General features: G+C 40.9%; 1 protein-coding gene and 2 long non-coding RNA genes across 3 annotated transcripts in view; 1 reads left to right on the plus strand and 2 right to left on the minus strand.

Moving 5' to 3' along the window:
* The window catches only part of LOC134132835 (uncharacterized), a 391917-nt gene that overhangs the window by 11995 nt on the left and 361763 nt on the right, over positions 1-18159 (plus strand). The gene's annotated exons all lie outside the window — the stretch shown is intronic.
* On the minus strand, positions 9274-12584 carry LOC119229147 (uncharacterized). Its single transcript, XM_062564857.1, has 8 exons — positions 12550-12584; positions 12355-12448; positions 12169-12236; positions 10573-10710; positions 10379-10456; positions 10218-10295; positions 9824-9868; positions 9274-9390 (listed from the first exon to the last, which is right to left on the minus strand). The coding sequence occupies exons 1-8, from the start codon at positions 12577-12579 to the stop codon at positions 9274-9276; spliced, it is 648 nt and encodes a 215-aa protein (XP_062420841.1). The 5' UTR covers positions 12580-12584.
* On the minus strand, positions 12744-13223 carry LOC119229246 (uncharacterized). The gene is made up of 3 exons (XR_005121597.2): positions 13062-13223; positions 12872-12975; positions 12744-12788 (listed from the first exon to the last, which is right to left on the minus strand). It is a non-coding gene; the product is annotated as an uncharacterized LOC119229246 (long non-coding RNA).

Here is an 18159-nt window from a genome sequence, read left to right on the forward strand (position 1 = left end):
AATACTGCACAGTAACCGTGGTCGATTGCTTGGACTCAAGTATTGATGCTTGTAGATTCCTGAAGAACCACTTGACCAAAAACCTTGCCACTTGTTTGATTCCCAGAAATATATTTGCATAGTCTGGTGTATTTTGGTTACAGTTGACAAGAAACTTGATCGCTAGGCATTCAGACCGATACTCTCTCTGTTAGAAGGTTTGGTACGAGACTACTCTCAACTATTGGAAATGACAAACCAAAAGAGTTGAGTTCTTTGTATTCTTTCATTCTAAACATTTCACCTCCATCAATCTTTAAAACAGAATGTATCCAGTTTATTTTTACGGAGCTTTGATTGAAATCAAAACTGAATATTTTTATGAAATTCCTTCATGGTATGTGTCATTATTGGTAATATGTGTCAGTGGAGATATCACCAAACTGGATTGCAGTTCTTCAAGCACTGTTTTATAGTAAAGTACATAAGGAAAATGTTTCCAGTTGGCGGCAATTTAAGCCGTGGCTGGCAGTCTGGTATAGATACTCTAACAGTGCAGCATAGGATTTATTGTAAATTACTTTTAAGGATGCCACATCTGACCTAAAGAAAGCATTTAGAAATTTGATCCCTGTCCCTCTCACTTATGAACCTTTCTGAATAACCAATCAAATACGCTTGTAAACCAGCTAGCCCGGACAAATCTGAGCTCTATTGAAAACACATTTGCTCCGGTAATCTATTCCCTCATAACATGGAGGCATCCCACATCAGTTTCAAGGTCAAACACCAATAAAATCAAAGACGGAAATTTGTCAAGAGCCCTGTCTCCAATCTGTCCAGATTGCGACCGTCCACAAGGCAGTCAAAGAAAAAACGGTTGAAGCTTAGCTGTAATTTTCCTCCTGCCAAGATGTAAACTGGAGATTTTTCCCATTACAGAATGGCTTGTGATGTAGCTAGTGCAGCTGCACATCCAGGTGATTTGTGATCCATCAACCTTAAGAATGTGAATGGTCTACAAACGTGCATCATGGGAAACTGTCATTCGCTGGGAAGAGAGCATCCCTAGAAATTATCATTGTTTTCAAAGGGGGTGTACGGTGTTGGGTCCGTCGGGCTCTGGATAAAAGGGTCTCGATGCCTGGGTCGTGTTTACAAAAGAGTTTTATTTACATTCAGCACTGCGCCGGCGTCTGGCTCACTCGGCAACCCTGTCTCCTCGCTCGCCCACGCCTTACTGTTTAAGTAGGGGAGAGCACATGCACACAGAATCATCGCCAGCTGGTCGTTATTGTTTTCACCTGGCACTGTTCCCCAAGCCACTCCCCCTCTCCCCCCCCTGCAGCCGAGCTGAAACCACGCCCGCCACCACAGGGGGTTAGTGGTTGAGGCAGCTGGACGGGCGGGCACATACTGTTGAGGAACATTCACAAGCTTCAGACGCACGCACACAATCCTCATTAATAAAGTGCAACATCATTGTGGGCTGATTTCACGGTGAAGTTATTGAGTTCTTTTGGCTGGCGGTCCCTCCATGTGGTTTCCTCTGGCTTGACAGGGGCTGAGCTGAATTCCCAGGCCTACCTGAATGCCTTAGCGTGCACCATCAGGTGCAAAGTGGGAGCTCTCCATTCTTCTTGGCAGGTCTGGTGATGCCCAGCAACTGTCATCTGACAGCAACATCTGTGGGAAGCTGCTTGTTTCCAATGACTGTTGGCCCTACCCATCAGTATGAGAGCCTGAGACAGATGCTGTCTTGTGCTTTAAACTCATTAACTGCATCGCACACTGTGTTGTTGTTGTCTTACATTCAGAGTGTGGAGTTTCTTGGTTGGTTGATCCAAGTGTATGAGCTGGAAGAAATCATCAGTCTTTTACATCTGATTTTCATTGCCAAGTAGTTAATTACGTCAGTTTGGACTTTTAAATACTTTTTTCAATATGGATGACTTAAAATCCATTTTGAACAGATTACATGGTCAATCTTTGTAATGGTACTGCTACGTAGTTGACAGCAGTGCCAAGCTAAATCAAACTATCAAAAATTCCTCCAAGGAATATTCGACTGATTGTAAAAGATCCTAACCTCTCATGGACCTGGAATAGTTTCATCTTGAGCTTATGAATAGCTAAAAGCAGCTCATTCCAAATCAAGCAGAAAGGTAGGATAGATTCACATGATAACTATGTATGACTCCCATACCAATAACTCCTGAGCCGTGGAATAACCCCTGCAGACCTGCGTAATCCCTTTGACGAATTAGCCACAGTGGAAATCTTTACTGCAGCCATCCCAGATCCAACAGCCATGTTGCTGGACCAATTGGAAAGGGCCATTAGGGGTGTCCACATACATTTAGACCTCCACATATTCACTTCAAAGGGGCTGAGGCTGAGTGGAAACAGGTGTGTCTTGTCCAGAGTCAGTCACAGGGTGGGTTGGGTGGAAGAAGGAAGGCGTGACCCTGCAGGCCAGACTGTATGTAGTGAACTAGCACTCATGTATAAATATATTCATAAAAGAACCAAAATTCATCATATTTTTTGTGACAAAAAAATATGTGCTGCAATCATTCCACCACAAAAATAAGAGTTGTAGATCTTAGAAACTCAAGACCGCCATGATATATGATGTCTTTTACAATTGTATGTAAACATGTGACCAGAACTGTATATAATTGTCAAACCAAATATCATCTATCCATCATGTGCTTAGTGGGGTTGGTGTCAGTCACTACAGTTATAGACAACAATGACTGACACCAAAACCTGAAAGTATTATTTAAAAGCTGTCGGTGCAACATGTATGTGTTTTTTCTAGTTTCAGCCTTCTCATTTGATTTCAAACTTTTCCACTACAGCCACGGACAGTGACTTTCTTTGCTTTTCCAATTTTACGCTATTTCAGGCACTATTCATGGACATTTTAACAATTTGAGTAGGAGATGGCTTCTTTGAGATACATGGAGACCAGTTACATACGGCTCTACAAAAACAACACAAATTAAAGCTGCAAGCAGCGATGAACGGGCCTTCTCCTCTCCTCGCACGTCGGGGTGGGCAGCGGTCGGCCGGACTCGCGGGTCAAAAAGAGACTAAATAAATCACTCTCGGGGGTGGCATTCAAACCTGAGTCTGTGGTCTCACAAACAGAATCCACCAAGACGAGGCTGTTGCCGAGCTGCAAGAGACCTGCAAAAAGTAAGACTTAAAAGTAGAGCTGCAACTAACGATTATTTTAATAATCGATTCATCTGTCGATTATTTGTTCGATTAATCGGATAAAAAATGTAAAAACATTAATTTCCAACCCTTTATTGAAAAATAGAACTGACTGTGCACTTTCTAAATATGTTTTGCACTAACAGATTGCTCCTTGAACATCCCTAAGTAAGCAAATAAAATGGACTAACACAAAAAACATACACACATCGCATGATGTATACTTTACAGCCGCCAAATTAAATATATTAGGCACAAAATCATGAATCCTTGCCGTGGTGCTCCCGTGCCAGGCCATGTCGCTTTTGCATATCTTACAATCAGACATGTCAACCCTCCCGAATTTCAAAGCCCCTCCCGAAAATATCCCGGACCGACCTTTCTCCTGATTTCCACCCGGACATCAATATTGCTGCACCACCCGTCACTGGGCGCGCTGTTTCAGACCGAACAATAATAAAGGTTACACCTTGAAGTCGAGCGCGGCGATTAGAACGTAAAACTACTGCCGCTGCAAAGAAAACCGCAGCACCCCCCCCCCCCCCCCCCCCCGTTGCCCGCTAGGACCCGCACCCCCCATTTCAGTGTGAAATATTTAGATCGCATTGGCTTCTCTTCCTCCGCATGTTTCAGAACAGTAACACATTGTTTTAATACTCAAAGATAATAGTCGCGCGACACAATGAATCGATAATGTAATTCGTTGCCAACGCTTTTAATAATCGATTTTAATCGATTTCAAAGATTCGTTGTTGCAGCCCTACTTAAAAGTGCAGGTTCTAAATTGGTTTGAGATTACAACTTTCATGTTTTTTCCAAAAAATGCAAGGACACCGTAGGGAATTGAACCCCATCCCAGTAAACCAGGAGTACCATTATCAGTGCCTTTTGCTTTTAGTTAACATGTAAGGTAAAGCAAACCTACATCTCAACAGCATTTTAGTGGCAGTATAGAATTTTACCATATACCTTATACTATACCGTTACCAAATTATTAAACAAATGCATTAAATTAAAATTTTAAAAAGGGGTCTAACCCATCAATACATGCCAGTGTTATTGCTGTTGAAACGCAGTAAAAGAACCTTGTTTTAAAACTATTTACACAAACATGCATAACATGATAAAAATTGCAAAGACAATGTTCATTTAATGAGACCTACATGACAGACCAACATTTAAATATATTACAATTACATTTCATAGAAAGTGTTATTTTTAGATTATAAGAGAAATAATGGAAATTATTATGTCTCTCATAATAACTAAACTTTAAAATGAGGTGAAGACCATGATATTAAGTAATAAATAAAGGGCATAGATTATGCCTTGACATTGTGGAAGGTTTTAGTTGTAAAAGAACACACAACCCCCTCGTGATCACTAAAATACATTGGCATGACTTCTGCTTTCACTTCAAACTGTGTAGTTCTAACATACACATGGTCAATCAATGTCCCCTTCTCAGTCGTAGGTTGTGTGACAACCTGGATGTAGCCATTGTCGGTCATAAAATCACAAATTGTAGATGACTTCCTAATGTCGTCATTAAAATCTCCCATGATAGTGATCGTGGTACTCCTTCCTTCCAGCCAAGAAAGTAATTTTTCCAAATGTTCGAAGTAAACTGGTGTCACTTGGCAGCATGGGCGTTGATTTGGAACGTTTCCTCAATCTGTTTAACAATTCAGCAAATGCAGTGTCTTTCTGCCGCTGAATCACCGTCAACTCAATCATCTTGAAATTGGTAGACCACAGATCGTTTCCCAAATCATCAACATACAAAGCCTTACCTTTTACTGGAGGCAACTGGAAGAAATCTCCAACCGCAATCACACACACATTACCAAATGGGGAAAAGTTGCCGCTCTGTTTAATTTGTCGTAATCTACCATGTACGTATGCCAATAATCTATGGTCAACCATTGAAATTTCATCGATGACTACAATTTGAAGGTTACTGTATTTGGCCCTCAAAGTATTTATCTTTTCCTCACCCAAAGGGGTGTAAGGCAGTGTGACATTTGTAGCAATGCTAAACGTGGTATGAATGGTTGAAGCATTCAAGTTGTATGCAGCAATGCCTGTTGGAGCAGTTAACAATACACACAGTTCATCAGGGTGACGACCCAGTGGGGAGAGTAACCTCGTTGCCTCGTATTGAAGTGCCTTGATCAAGTGGCTTTTTCCAGTTCCTGCACCACCGGTTATGAAAACATGAAAGGGGACTGGATTTTGACCGCTTACCTTTTGCAAACACCACGTTCTTACTTGATAAAAGATGGACATTTGTGTATCGTTCAGACTACGAACCAATTTCAACCCCTCATTTCTGCTTAGAGTTTTGCAAATGTGCCACTTGTTGCTGACTAACTGCAAGATCAGGAATACTTTCTACGTGCTCATCTACCGTGTCATTGGCTCTGCGCTCTTGTTCACTTTCTAGCCGCTCCAATTCTTGTTCTGGGCACAGTTCACACCACGCATCCTCCAGAACACCAACATCATCAATACACTGTTGTGCTATATCCAATTCCTCCGAGTCAACTTCAAACAGTGCTCGGTGTATGTCAACGATGGACTTCACGGACTGTCGTGATCCGTCGTTACAGGTAACATGACCATTTTCGTAAAATAGTTGAAACGTTTCACAGTTAGATGGTTTTAACTGGCTTTCAACACGATATGGCATGAATAACTGCAATATGGTTTGGAAAAATTTCTCTGGACATTTAGTCTTGGAAAAGCGAGCATAACGGACAACTGCAGGTTGAGACCTTGTTCTTTTAACAACAAAACCGAGATTATTCTTGAGTTGAATTCTATTGTTTGTACGTTCATTTTTTGACAAAACCCGATACTCCGATGCAAAAGATGCAAGACACATATCATTGAAAACGGCATAATTTGGTCTGTTCTTATAACGGTCTTCGAAGCCTGTCATCCACATGTCTGCCGTTGAGAGATTTGTCTTGTCTGCCTTTTGTTTTAACACACTTAACGGAAAACTGATTTTCACAGTAGTGTCTCCTGTTGGCACAAACTGAACCTTTCGCGAACATTCCTTAAGGTGCATGCCCGTCAACCGATACACAGCCTCCTGAGCACAAACGTCTCTGTTGTGCAGGTAAACACTTCCTAACTTTTTTAATGCATCTTTAGCATCGACATTGCCATGCTTGGATGCCTCTCTGTGTGCATTTCGCAACAACAATCCCATCTCCTTCTCTGCCTTTGAGATGTATGAAATGATATACACAACGCAAGCATAGGCATTAACCACGTACTGAATGTCAAGGTTTGCATCCCAGCATTTTAACAAATTCCTGTTGTACTGATTGATCCACACTTCATCAATGTCTCTTTTTAAAACAACATGTGTATTTCTGGAAACACAGTTGTAGTTGTAGTTGCCTCAAACGTAGTCTGATTGATCCCCAACGCTTCAAACAACTCCGCTACACAACCAAAATTAGCCTCCTCATTTGACAGAGCCAACTTAATGGATGTCATCATTTTCCTCGCAAGTGCCCTCTTCTTCTCTTCTGCAGCTAAACGTTCTTTATGTCCACATCCACACAGTGTCAAAGGAGTTACGTTACACAGACAGGTTTGTTCACATTCCTCGGTTTTACGACATATAAAAGTGTGAGTGGATGCTGGCCTGGGAAAGTTAAATCGACAAATTGTGTTTTTTCTTACATGATTTTGAATGTCTTTTTGAATGTTGTTGCACAGATGTCACAATTGCCTTTAACGGCTCGTCTTGTGATGGCAATTCACAGGTGACATATTTATCAATGAATTGAACTACTTCATCATCTGTGTTTTTATCAAGTTTTGGTGCATTCTCAATCCAGAAAAGACAATGCACATGAGGTGACCCCCGCTGTTGGAATTCCACCTGATAAAAAAAGTCTATTATCTTGCCAATTGGCTGTGATGGAGACATGAGTACCTCCCGCAAAAAACAATGCCACCTATAGTCAAACATCCTTGCCGCAGTGACAGGATTGCGTCGCAGAAGTTCGCATCTCTCAGACCATTCTAAATCATCTAGTGTTTGTGTCCTACCTTCTTGTTTCAAAATACTAGTGAGAAGTGACTTCCAACGTAAATCTGCAGAAGAAAAAGAACAATACCATGTAGGGACCCCAAGTTGACGCACACAAGCCATGAGGTCATGTTGAGCTCCCTGCCAAAAAGATGGGGTTCCTCGAATAGGCTTAAGGAAACGGAAACCATCATCAAACTGCAGCAAGTTTTTTAAAGTTTCCTGATCCTTCAGTAAATCAACATCAACTGATTTGGCGTTATGGCCTGCTTTTCCCTTACGTTATGCTATTGAGACACTGGATATGACTTGTTGCACCTCTGATACATACTGTGAATAGAAGATATATTCCACACTGTTAGCAAAACGGTTATCTGCATTCAGCAGTCTAAGGTTCACATATCGTGCTAATGTCAATCTTTGTTGCCTATAATCATGGAATGTATTGGATCCCTGTGGAAACAATACAGGAAAGCTCTTGGCTTCGTTGGAAATATCTGTTAATAATTTCACTGGAGTGCTGCCTTCAGCTGGAGCCAGATTTAACGTACTGTCAAAATCCTGATCCAATACTTCTTGACCAATATCGACAGGCATCAGACACGTGTCTTGAAACATGCAGTGCTGTTGTCGATCATGTAATAGCTCATCACTAATATCTGGAGCGGTTTGGTCATTTTCGGCATCATTATCTAAATTTTTGTCTTCTTCTCTACAAAAATCATTTAGCCAATTTTCATTAAATTCTAAATCTTTATAATATACATTAGTTTTTTTCAAAACCATCAGTGCTTTTTTAATGCGTAAGGGATCTACAAATTGATACTCATAGTGGCCTTTATAAGTGAGCTTACGCTTTAACTTAACACGCAAAAGAGATCCGTCCATTTCTGAACGTGGAAGCAAGTTAGTAGTCTCAACAATATTGGCTGGAACACACGTCACAGGTCCATGGACTCCATTTTGACCTCCTTTAGGTAAAGCCAACATTTTCATAAAAGGTATGTGCAAAGCAATCAAATGCGGTTCCAAGCTGTTTAAACAAGCCAGTTCTTCTGGAATGGGATGAACTTGCATATTGTTCAGTACACATTCAGGTGGCATTACTCCTCTCTTAATTTTAGAATGACATGTGTAACAGATCCATAGCTTTCCTCTACCCATATCCAGCCATTTGCATGGTACTACACAATCATCATCATCACATTCATGTAAATGATTACGTGAGATACATTTCTCAGCAATTAAAGCTATGTCCTCACGGTTACCATAGTCATTTTTCCAATGTGACACCTGATATTCGAAAAGCAGTCGATTGCAAACACAACATACAAACTCTGGTCCTTTTCTTACCTTTTCAGAAAACTGCTCCATGACAAAATCAAACAGTTTTGACTGTTCTTTCCTTTGTTGAAACCTTGTTTTATTACGTGCAATAACACGTTTTTTATGCAGAATATTTCCATATTTGTTTTTACTCCTTGCCTTCACTTTCTGCCTGTAAATGGGATTCGTCCAGTATTTATTTTTGCTAAATTCCTTTAACATTTCTTTGTGCAACAGATTTTGTTGATATTTTTTTATGCTTTGTTTCTTTTTGTTTTCTTTGTGCAAGTGGTTTTGATGGTATTTATTTTTACTAAGTTGCTTTACATTTTCTTTGTATAACAGATTGTCCTTATAATTGGCTTTACTCATTTGCTGGGCATCCAGATCGCTGGACTGCCATGAAAACACACAGTGAGTTGAGTGTTTTGCTATGCTCACCAAACCGACGGCCATGCACTGAAGTCCGCCATATTCAAACTGACTGTCTCCTTGATGAAACGATCCCTGGAGAGATGTTGTAGGACATTCAACACTGACAGGACGGCTGTCCTCAGGGTGAACTGCAACTTCCACGTCGCTGTCTGAAAGCCCTTCTACACATTCCACAGTATGCTCCTTCACAGAAATGCTACTGATGGCGTACCACTTTGCGCCAAATGACTCCTTCAGATTTCTGATGTAAAGCATCAGGTCATGAAGACTGCTGTTGAAGACAGCCACAGGTGTGCCAACACTAGATGCCAATCCAGATGCATCACGTGACCCACAATCAACAAACACCAAGTGTTTGTCGTGATGAATAACTGCAGAAACCACACCATACATGTTCAACAGACACATGCCATCCCTCAACAAGTGTTCTTGTAGCACTTCATGCAACTCAGGCTCTTCAGCAGAGTCATTGAAATGTCTTTGCTGCGGTTTACCAATCCTTACCTTAAAGTTTCTGCCAAAGACACTATGCTGTTGAATCAAGGTGCACTTCCCTTTAACGTCACTACTTTTACCTGCTTCAGCTACAAACATGTTTAACTTGCCACCTTCTGTAGAGATGTCATCAATATCTGATGCTTTCCAGGTACACACAGGAGCCAGGACATGCTTTATTACAGCGGCAACACTGCATGCAGTTGATACATTTCCATCATCATGCAGTGAGTCTTCTCTACGAGTCCCTGCAACAACGGGTGGGGGCATTTTCTCTGAACATGTGCACGACTGACCTTCACGACTTACCGGGTATTGAGCAGCGACCTCCGCAAAGGTGGGTGACGTTTGCACCTACAAAAAGAAGGGCATTAACTAGACAAATAAAAACAAGCATGTTTCTATATATGGTTTCACAAGTGAGCCGTGCTACAACTGTGTGGTTGCTGCCCATCACTTAAGTTACATAGACACTGTATTTATTAGCAGGGGAAAATTGGTTGGAAATATCTATATTCTTCAACACAAGAAGAAGCGGACTAAAATACTAAAAATCACTCATTTGCAATTCAATGAAATTTAGTAAAACATAAAATCCATGACTGCACATCGAATACCACCTAGATTATATAGAGGTCAGTTGTAGTTATTAAACAGGAGTGTATATTTTCTCCCTTCCCCATTTCCCACACAAGGGACTAACCTTGACGGAGGCAGCTTCTTTTGGAACACCAGTAGAAGACGACCCTGCCGTCTCTTCTGCACCTGGTGCTGCCTGGACCTTAAAAACACCAACAATATTAGAAGGAACTGCAATTTATAAACATGATTGGAACAAGCTAATTTCACACAAAGTTGACAAACCTCTTTTTTGACAGCAACCGAAACTCTGGTAGGCTGAGGTCTGGCCGTCACCTCTGTTGAAGTTGGTGACGTGTCCACCTAGCGATAATTACAAACAAATACAAGCACGTTCTTAGTATGTTGTCTGGAAACCCCCAAATGCTGCAACAAAACAACCTCTGCATTCTTAAACGATTCGTGTTATGAATAAATACCTCTGTTATGTGTGGAGGGACTGGAGTGCATTCCTTAGGGCTAGGAACATTCAATGGAGTAGTGTCATCCATCTTCACCAACGGCACCAAGCTAGACCTGGCAGGGGTTAGCGGGACGGAGCAATCCTTCACCTCATCCTGAAAAATGTAGACATTGAAAGAAGAATGTCAAAAATGAACCTATTAAAAGCCAACTCTACTAGTATAATGTTATAACATTGTGTGGTACTTAGAAAAAAAAAATATATATCTATAACCAACCTGATTATGAAGGATCCTCCTCCTTGGTTGACCGGGTGGTCTCCTCTGTAATAAGAAACAAGTTTTATTTCACAAGCACATTTTGACTGACTCTTTGACTGTGACTTCAGTGCTGTGAAAAACGTCAAGCCAACAAGTCGTGTGTGCAAACTATTACATTCTTTAATGACAAGTTACCATATAAGATTCTCAACAAAGACAATTAGAATGGACACCCTTTTGATTTGTGGAGAAGCTGGTGTGCAGATCTTCCGGCTAGGAAGATGCGATGGAGAAATCTTATTCATTTCTGCCAACCTTGCCCTACTAAACTTGAGGGGATTTAGCAGGACAGAGCACTCCTTCAGCACTTCCTGGTAAATGGAAATGTAGAAACAACGGTAACAAATCCCTTTTGTCAAAGGCAAACCATACTGGCATACTTCATCATTATATGCTGCTTTGACTTAAACAAGAACAAACAACCAACCTGATGGTAAAGCAGCCTTCTTTTGGGGGCATCGCATGTTAGATGGAATTGGCCGGGTTGTTGCCTCTGTAATAACAAACAGAATAGTTTTAATCCCACACAAGTACATTTCCTTTAACCTACACTTTGATGAGGTGTTTTGGAAATATTGGTTCTTTAAAGTGAACCATTACCTTCCTGCCCCTTCCAACAATTGACCACTCAAGATCTGGTTGACGTGGTATTTTTGGAGTGCATGTGGGGGGACTGATGGTCTTTGAGAAACCAGTGGCTTCACTGCTGGAGTTAAAGGTAGCAGTGATGGCTTGGGAGAAACCAGTGGCTTCACTGCTGGAGTTGAAGGTAGCAGTGATGACTTGGGAGAAACCAGTGGCTTCGCTGCTGGAGTTGAAGGTAGCAGTGATGGCTTGGGAGAAACCAGTGGCTTCACTGCTGGAGTTGAAGGTAGCAGTGATGGCTTGGGCTCTGGAGTGATTGCGGTTCGGCGTGTGCTGGGAGGACGCTGTGGCTTTGGTGCTGGAGTGACAACTGGCACTGATGGTTGGAAAGAAACCTGTGGCTCAGGCGGGGGGTGAAGTCTAATAATGACAAGAATAATACTTTGTTTTAGATACATAGACAAACATTAAAGCAAAAGAAAATTGATTCATAATTTAGTGGCATCAGAGCATTATTGAAAAGGCCTACTTGATAGGAGTGATGCGCCAGCCACTTCACCAGGATCTTCATCCCACCATCATCACTCAGGTGCACCTGTAATAAATAATAACAAGCGAATATACAAAACATCAATGTAGATTCAACATCAAATACATAACAGTATGTAGAACTTTTCCATGTGCAATATCAAAACAGCATGTACTTACGCCGTCTCTGACCCAAAGTTTACGGTCTTGGAGTGGAAAGTACTCTGCAATGGAACAGTACTTCACACCTGAGAAAGAGAAAAGGAAATTAAAGGTTACTTAAACTGTAAATTATGTATCTGCCTAAAAAGCAATAACCATATATCCATTACAGTGTATGTAATCTACAGTCTTTAATAAACTTACTCATCCGTGCAGTGACATCACGGAATTCCTGTCGCAACAGGTCCTGGTCTTTCACCTCACAGTTGAGGCGTGGGGGAAAGTCCAGGACAAACACCTACATGAACAAAGATGTACGTAATATTATGAATTACATTCAGTAATGACAAATTATTGCAGCTCATACCAAAAGATTTATAATTACAAAAAAACACGTACATTAGGAAAGCGTTTGGTCACACTGGTCATGAGCTTGGCAAAATCAGCTCCTGCTTCACTGACGGAACGACTGGCTGTCAAATTGTTGCTTGGAGCACAGTGTTCTCAATCTCCAGCTTCAGGTCAGCTGCGCTCCCCCCAGGGATGGAGAGGAAGCCAAAGGTGAGGATGCCGTCCGGCATTGTCACAAATCCATCTGCAATTGCACGCAGGTGGGAGCATCCGAGAACAAGCACCAACTGGAACAACCAAAGGGAGTGAATGAAAACTACACATTCATTTAAATTAAATAGTTTGTCCATTTCTTGTAAAATTAAACTACCTTCTTGTCTGGAAACTTGGGTGGAATGACCAATTTACGTTGTCTTCCAGTGAGGGAAGACTTTGGCCATGGGCGCACAAAGTGACGCCGACCTGTGCCACAGCCTATGTAAGCCTAATGTCATTTATGTAATAGGAGTGCTGTTTTAAGAACAAATATTATATGATAACAGGACAATAGCTATTCCCACCTTGCTGGAGTTGAGAACCGTAGCTCCGCTCTGCCATGCGAAACTTGGCAGCCTCAGAACGGAAGAAGGACTTTCCGCGCGGCATCTGAAAGTATTTGGGTGCCAATATTTAATATTTAAATGACAAGATACACTCAGGTCTACAAGTAGGGCAGTAGTGGATGGTGAACGTAAAAGCGACCGATCTACTGACCCGATTTAAACTGTTACGTGATAGCAGTGTTTCCCCCACCTTTATAATAAAAACTCCATTCTCCCACACACAGCAGTTCCGCGCCGACATGCGCGCGCAAATATGTCCGTGAATGCTCACATTAACTAACAGAGCTAAAGCGTTAACTACCAACTCCGATACTTTGTGCACTGTCTTGCAAATAACCGACACTCGATTAGTTTGTGAACGTAGTAGTTATGCTAAACTGTGTTGGTTCCCCTCAGAATTACTGGCGGCTAGGAAGAATGTAGCTTCGGCAAACTTAAGTTAGCTTAGCGTTAGCTCGCGTTAGCTCGAAAGCGCAAAATGGACGAGGCTCATGAATGATTATAATATTAAACTTACCGTTAGTCTGAAGAGTTTTCAGTCGATTGGTGGAATCAAGAGTATCTCTCAGTGTGTGGTAGTGTAAGTATTTGTGTGGATTAAGCAGGGTACAATTTTTAAAAAAGTACAGAGCTCAGGGTGTGGTTCCTTGAAAATCCGACGAAATTCAAAGAGGAAGAGTGACCGTTGGAGAGTCGTATATATACACCTGTCACGGTTTGGCCTCGCTTCCTGTTTTAGTTTGAAGTTTCATGTCTCTTGTGGTCCTGGGTTAACTTCACTTCCTGCCTTGTCTTGTGATTGCGTGATTGTCTCCACCTGTGTCCAATCACCTGCACCTCCCTTGTGTATTTAAACCCTGTGTGCCTGTTGTCCTTTGTCGCGTCATTGTCTATATGTCCCTCGTCGTTGGAGCACGTTATTGGTTTTTTAGAATAAAGAGCACTTTGGATGGAAGAAACTCTGCGCCTGAGTCCTCACTGCAGCATGCCCCAGCCGGAGTGTGACAACACCATAGTGACATCCGGTAGAAGTTGTCAAAATAAGAGTCGTTAGTGTTTAAGAATACGGACCGTAAAAGGAATTGCACAAATAAGGTGGTTAACCTCACGGCAAAAAGCGTTGTTATTTAAAGCTAATGACCGCACATATTACATGTTCTTCATTTACTTGTACCACTGACTTAATTTGTCTCCTTTATTTCTCACATTTTTAAATTAATTAAATCACGATTAAACGTGCGTTTTACTTTTCAAAACAAATTTGTCTAAATTAACGAGTATTCACTTCGGACAGCATGTATACTGAAATACATGTTGTTCTATTGTATTTTGGAACACCAAACTAACACACGTGTGGAACGTGTTTACAAGCGACTCTTCCTACTGTCCTCGTGCACTTTTCTCTAAACTCTCCATCACTTGACAACTGCCTTTGAAGTAAGAATCTCCTGACGTTTTGCCAGGACGTTTCAAAACCACAACGGTACACAGGGCGGTCCTCTGCAGGATAGATGTTGACAGAAGTAGCCTAGCAGCTTAGCTTAGCCTAGCAGATACCAACATGTTACGGGCAATATCAGTACTAAAGCGGTCCGTTTGTCACTCACCCCCCTTCTGGTTGACACCCTGAGTAATTTCTCTGCACAGGTCTCCGCTGTATGTCCTGTCTCTGTTCGTTTTACTTCCAATGAAAAAAGCTCTCTCCATCTTAAACTGGCGTGTCGCTCTCTCCCTTCTAAATGACTGCTGACACGCAGCCGCGTGGTCTCTCGTCTGGACACAACGCCCACCACCGGAAGTTGCGTTAACTGTATTAAAAGGTTCTGTACAGTATTGATCTAGATCAAGTTAATAAGTAATCGTAGATGGCAATAATCCCTTTGATTAAGGCAATCATTCAGACAGCCCAACTTATTTTACTTACCTTGTAATATGCGCAAGCTAGCTTGCGTTCATTAGAAAGTATCCGATGGCCAAACAAAACCTTTCACGTCATTTCCACCAGCCTCTAGCCCACTTGTAGAAATAAATGCTTCCAGAATAATATCTCATGTTACCGTTCTACATGGTAAAACTTAAACTGTGTATGCAGCTGTCATAATCCAGTTAGCAGCCGGACTGATAGCTAGCTGTCTGCCTACGGTGGCCGGAGTGAGAGGCTCACTCGCTTTTTTTTTTTCTTTCCATTTTCGTCGGCGGTGCTTTTTTTAAAAATAGAAAGAATTAATTAAGTTTCTATGTAACTTTCACGCTTGAACACAAAGTTTATATGTATTAATTAATTGTAATAATAAAATAATGCATTTTTGAACTTCAGGAGCTATATTATAGCCCAATCAGCTTGGGTGTGATGGAAGGGGCTTTGCGGTGAAGTCGAAACGCAGCTAACCGTCAGCAGGATTTGAAAGAGGACGAGTGGCGCTATTTCTATTCCTGACACCGAGCTATACATTCGTAAGTATCCATGAGTATATTGATTTAATGCTTATATTGTAATGAATGACACCGTTGTTCAGAGCTTTATTGTGCACTACGTATAGCTATACATTTGTAAGTATCCATGAGTATTTTTTATTTAATGCTAATGTTGTAATGAATGACACTATTGTTCAGAGCTATATTGTGCACTACCTATTTTGTAGTTTAGAAGTATCGTTCATTTTATGTATTTTCCAGAGATTGAGAGAAATGTCTTGTTTGAAATTAATTGTTAGGTAAAGTAGTTAATCCTGAAATTGTAGTACCTCTGTTATACATTGAAATCTGTGGAAATTAATGTTGAAAATGTGGTATGTAGTGTTTGGCCTGTTGAGTTATTTTATCTTTTATGTACCGTGTTTTGTTGATCATTAGAGAATGCAAAGTCCAACGAAATTCCCCCAAATAAATGATGAGGAGGTGGAGAAAGTGAGGCAGGCGTGCCAAATTCAAACTGTAAGTACATGTGTTGATATTTATTTGAGTGGCATATTATCTATTTCTTTGTGTTTGTATAACATTATAGAACTATTGATGGGTAATAATACTTCATTGGCATCATGGTTGAAGTTGTGCATTAAACACACATTTGTAAACATATTTTTCTTGAAAGAAATCCTACAATACAGAACACAGATATTGTAATTTATAATAATCATTTTGATATGATATAATATGCACCATAGAACCGAGTTGGTATTAAAAAATGATCAATATGTACATTTGTTTGTTTTTAATTTCAGTATGCGTGCCTTGATCAGGCGGTATCTCGCCAGGACCTGTATGTGCAATCTAAAGATTGCAATCTAAAGGTCATGCAGGTCCTGGTGAGGCAGGTTAGGAGGCGGCGAGCGGCTGAAAAACAGGTGGAGGCCATGAAGCAAGAATTGATGGACCTTAGAAGAGAGGTAGCAGCCACAAAGGCTAAGTTAATGGTCCAAGAGCAGGAACGCTGTGGTAATGGTGATGGTAAGTCTGACAATCTGCAATGAATGAACTCAAAAGCAGTTCTTACATCTTACACTACATAATATTTCATTTAGCTGATGCTTTTATCCAAAGTGACTTACACGTACTAGGATTAAGACAAAAACATGCCATATTATTTGTTACATCTGATATTATTATCACATTAATGAAAATTCATGAACTGAATATTTAATATTTTGATTGGCTGTGTGAATTGTAAATGTATTTTTTGTTGATGACATTATCAAAGAATAGATATTTTCCCTATTTAATCTGTGCAGATGCTTTGACGGACAGTGAGATGGCTGAGGCGGATCCTGACACAGAGGAGATCTTTAAAGAAGATTTTAATTTTTTTATTGTTAATTTCAATGTTCCGATTCCTACTGTTGCTGCTGTTTGTTGTTGTGTAATTAAATTTGTAATATGTATGGACAGCATGTATTTGTGTATTGTATATTGGGGGTAAATATATCAACAATATGTGTTAAAAGAGAACTTTTAAAGATAAAGAAAAGAGGAACAGAGAGAGCTCTGTATGTTATACTATGGACATTATTTATTTAAAATGTTAGCAACACTGTAGCTGTCTTATTTGCCTAGGCTGCATCCTTGTAGCCTCCAGCCTTCACCAACCCTTGCAGTAGCCCTGGGACAACCGCGTAGGCTGAACCGAGCGGTCTCTGAAATGTGGGGGGACTTCCTGCTTGCGTCATCAGCTTTACCTGGGCTGCTGTCGTTGCCTAGCAACCTGCTGCACTTAACAGTAAAAGCTTTAAAACCCCCAAAAAACAGATAGGGAGGATAATCTTCTCCTTATCACTTCATTTAGTGATACGCTTCTCCTCCATGGCATTATATATTGGTAAATTCAAATTAAATCAGTTAAGCCATGTACTTTCAGCTAAAAGTAATATTGCAATCTTAAGGCAGAGGAGATAATGTCAATAAATACATTGGCAAACAAATGTATTTACTTGTATGCAAGGACTTCTTATTTTTTATTGCATGGGATACAAGCTATATCAACTGTAACAGAATATTTCCAAGCTATAGAAGCTAAATGTCCCCAGACATTGTTCTCCTTCAGATGGATGCTGCCTTCTCCTGGCTCCCTAAGACACAATAAAATGTAAAGTTAGTTAATAATTAGACAACAAAAACAATTTATTGGTTAGGAGGACTAATGGCCACTACAGGAAGAGATCACCAGGTGATAGTGTCGTATGGATTACTGAGATGCACTGTGAGCCACAAATATTCTGGTTCGAATCCCCACTGCCCCACGTGCCATGTTGAAGTGAGGTCATGTCGGTCACAGTGGGACATTTGACCAACTTGATTCATTATTTTCATGCCCATTCTGCTGATATGCAGGATGAATAAGCACAGCTGTCTCAAAGCTGTGGTTTCGATTAAGTGCACCTGAATCAAAGCAGTTGTGTCACACCAAAACAATTGTAACTGACTTCCTGTTTGTTTTAAAACATGGTCCCCAGAGACTTTATTTGAAGTCTCCCTTGAATACAATTGTTAAAGAAATCACCACACTTGTAGGTCAAACATGGTGCCGGCGCCGCTTCGTCGAAAACTTCCAGGGGGCGCTATG

The sequence above is a fragment of the Pungitius pungitius genome, chromosome 10 (assembly GCF_949316345.1).
Source record: "Pungitius pungitius chromosome 10, fPunPun2.1, whole genome shotgun sequence".
NCBI lineage: Eukaryota > Metazoa > Chordata > Actinopteri > Perciformes > Gasterosteidae > Pungitius > Pungitius pungitius.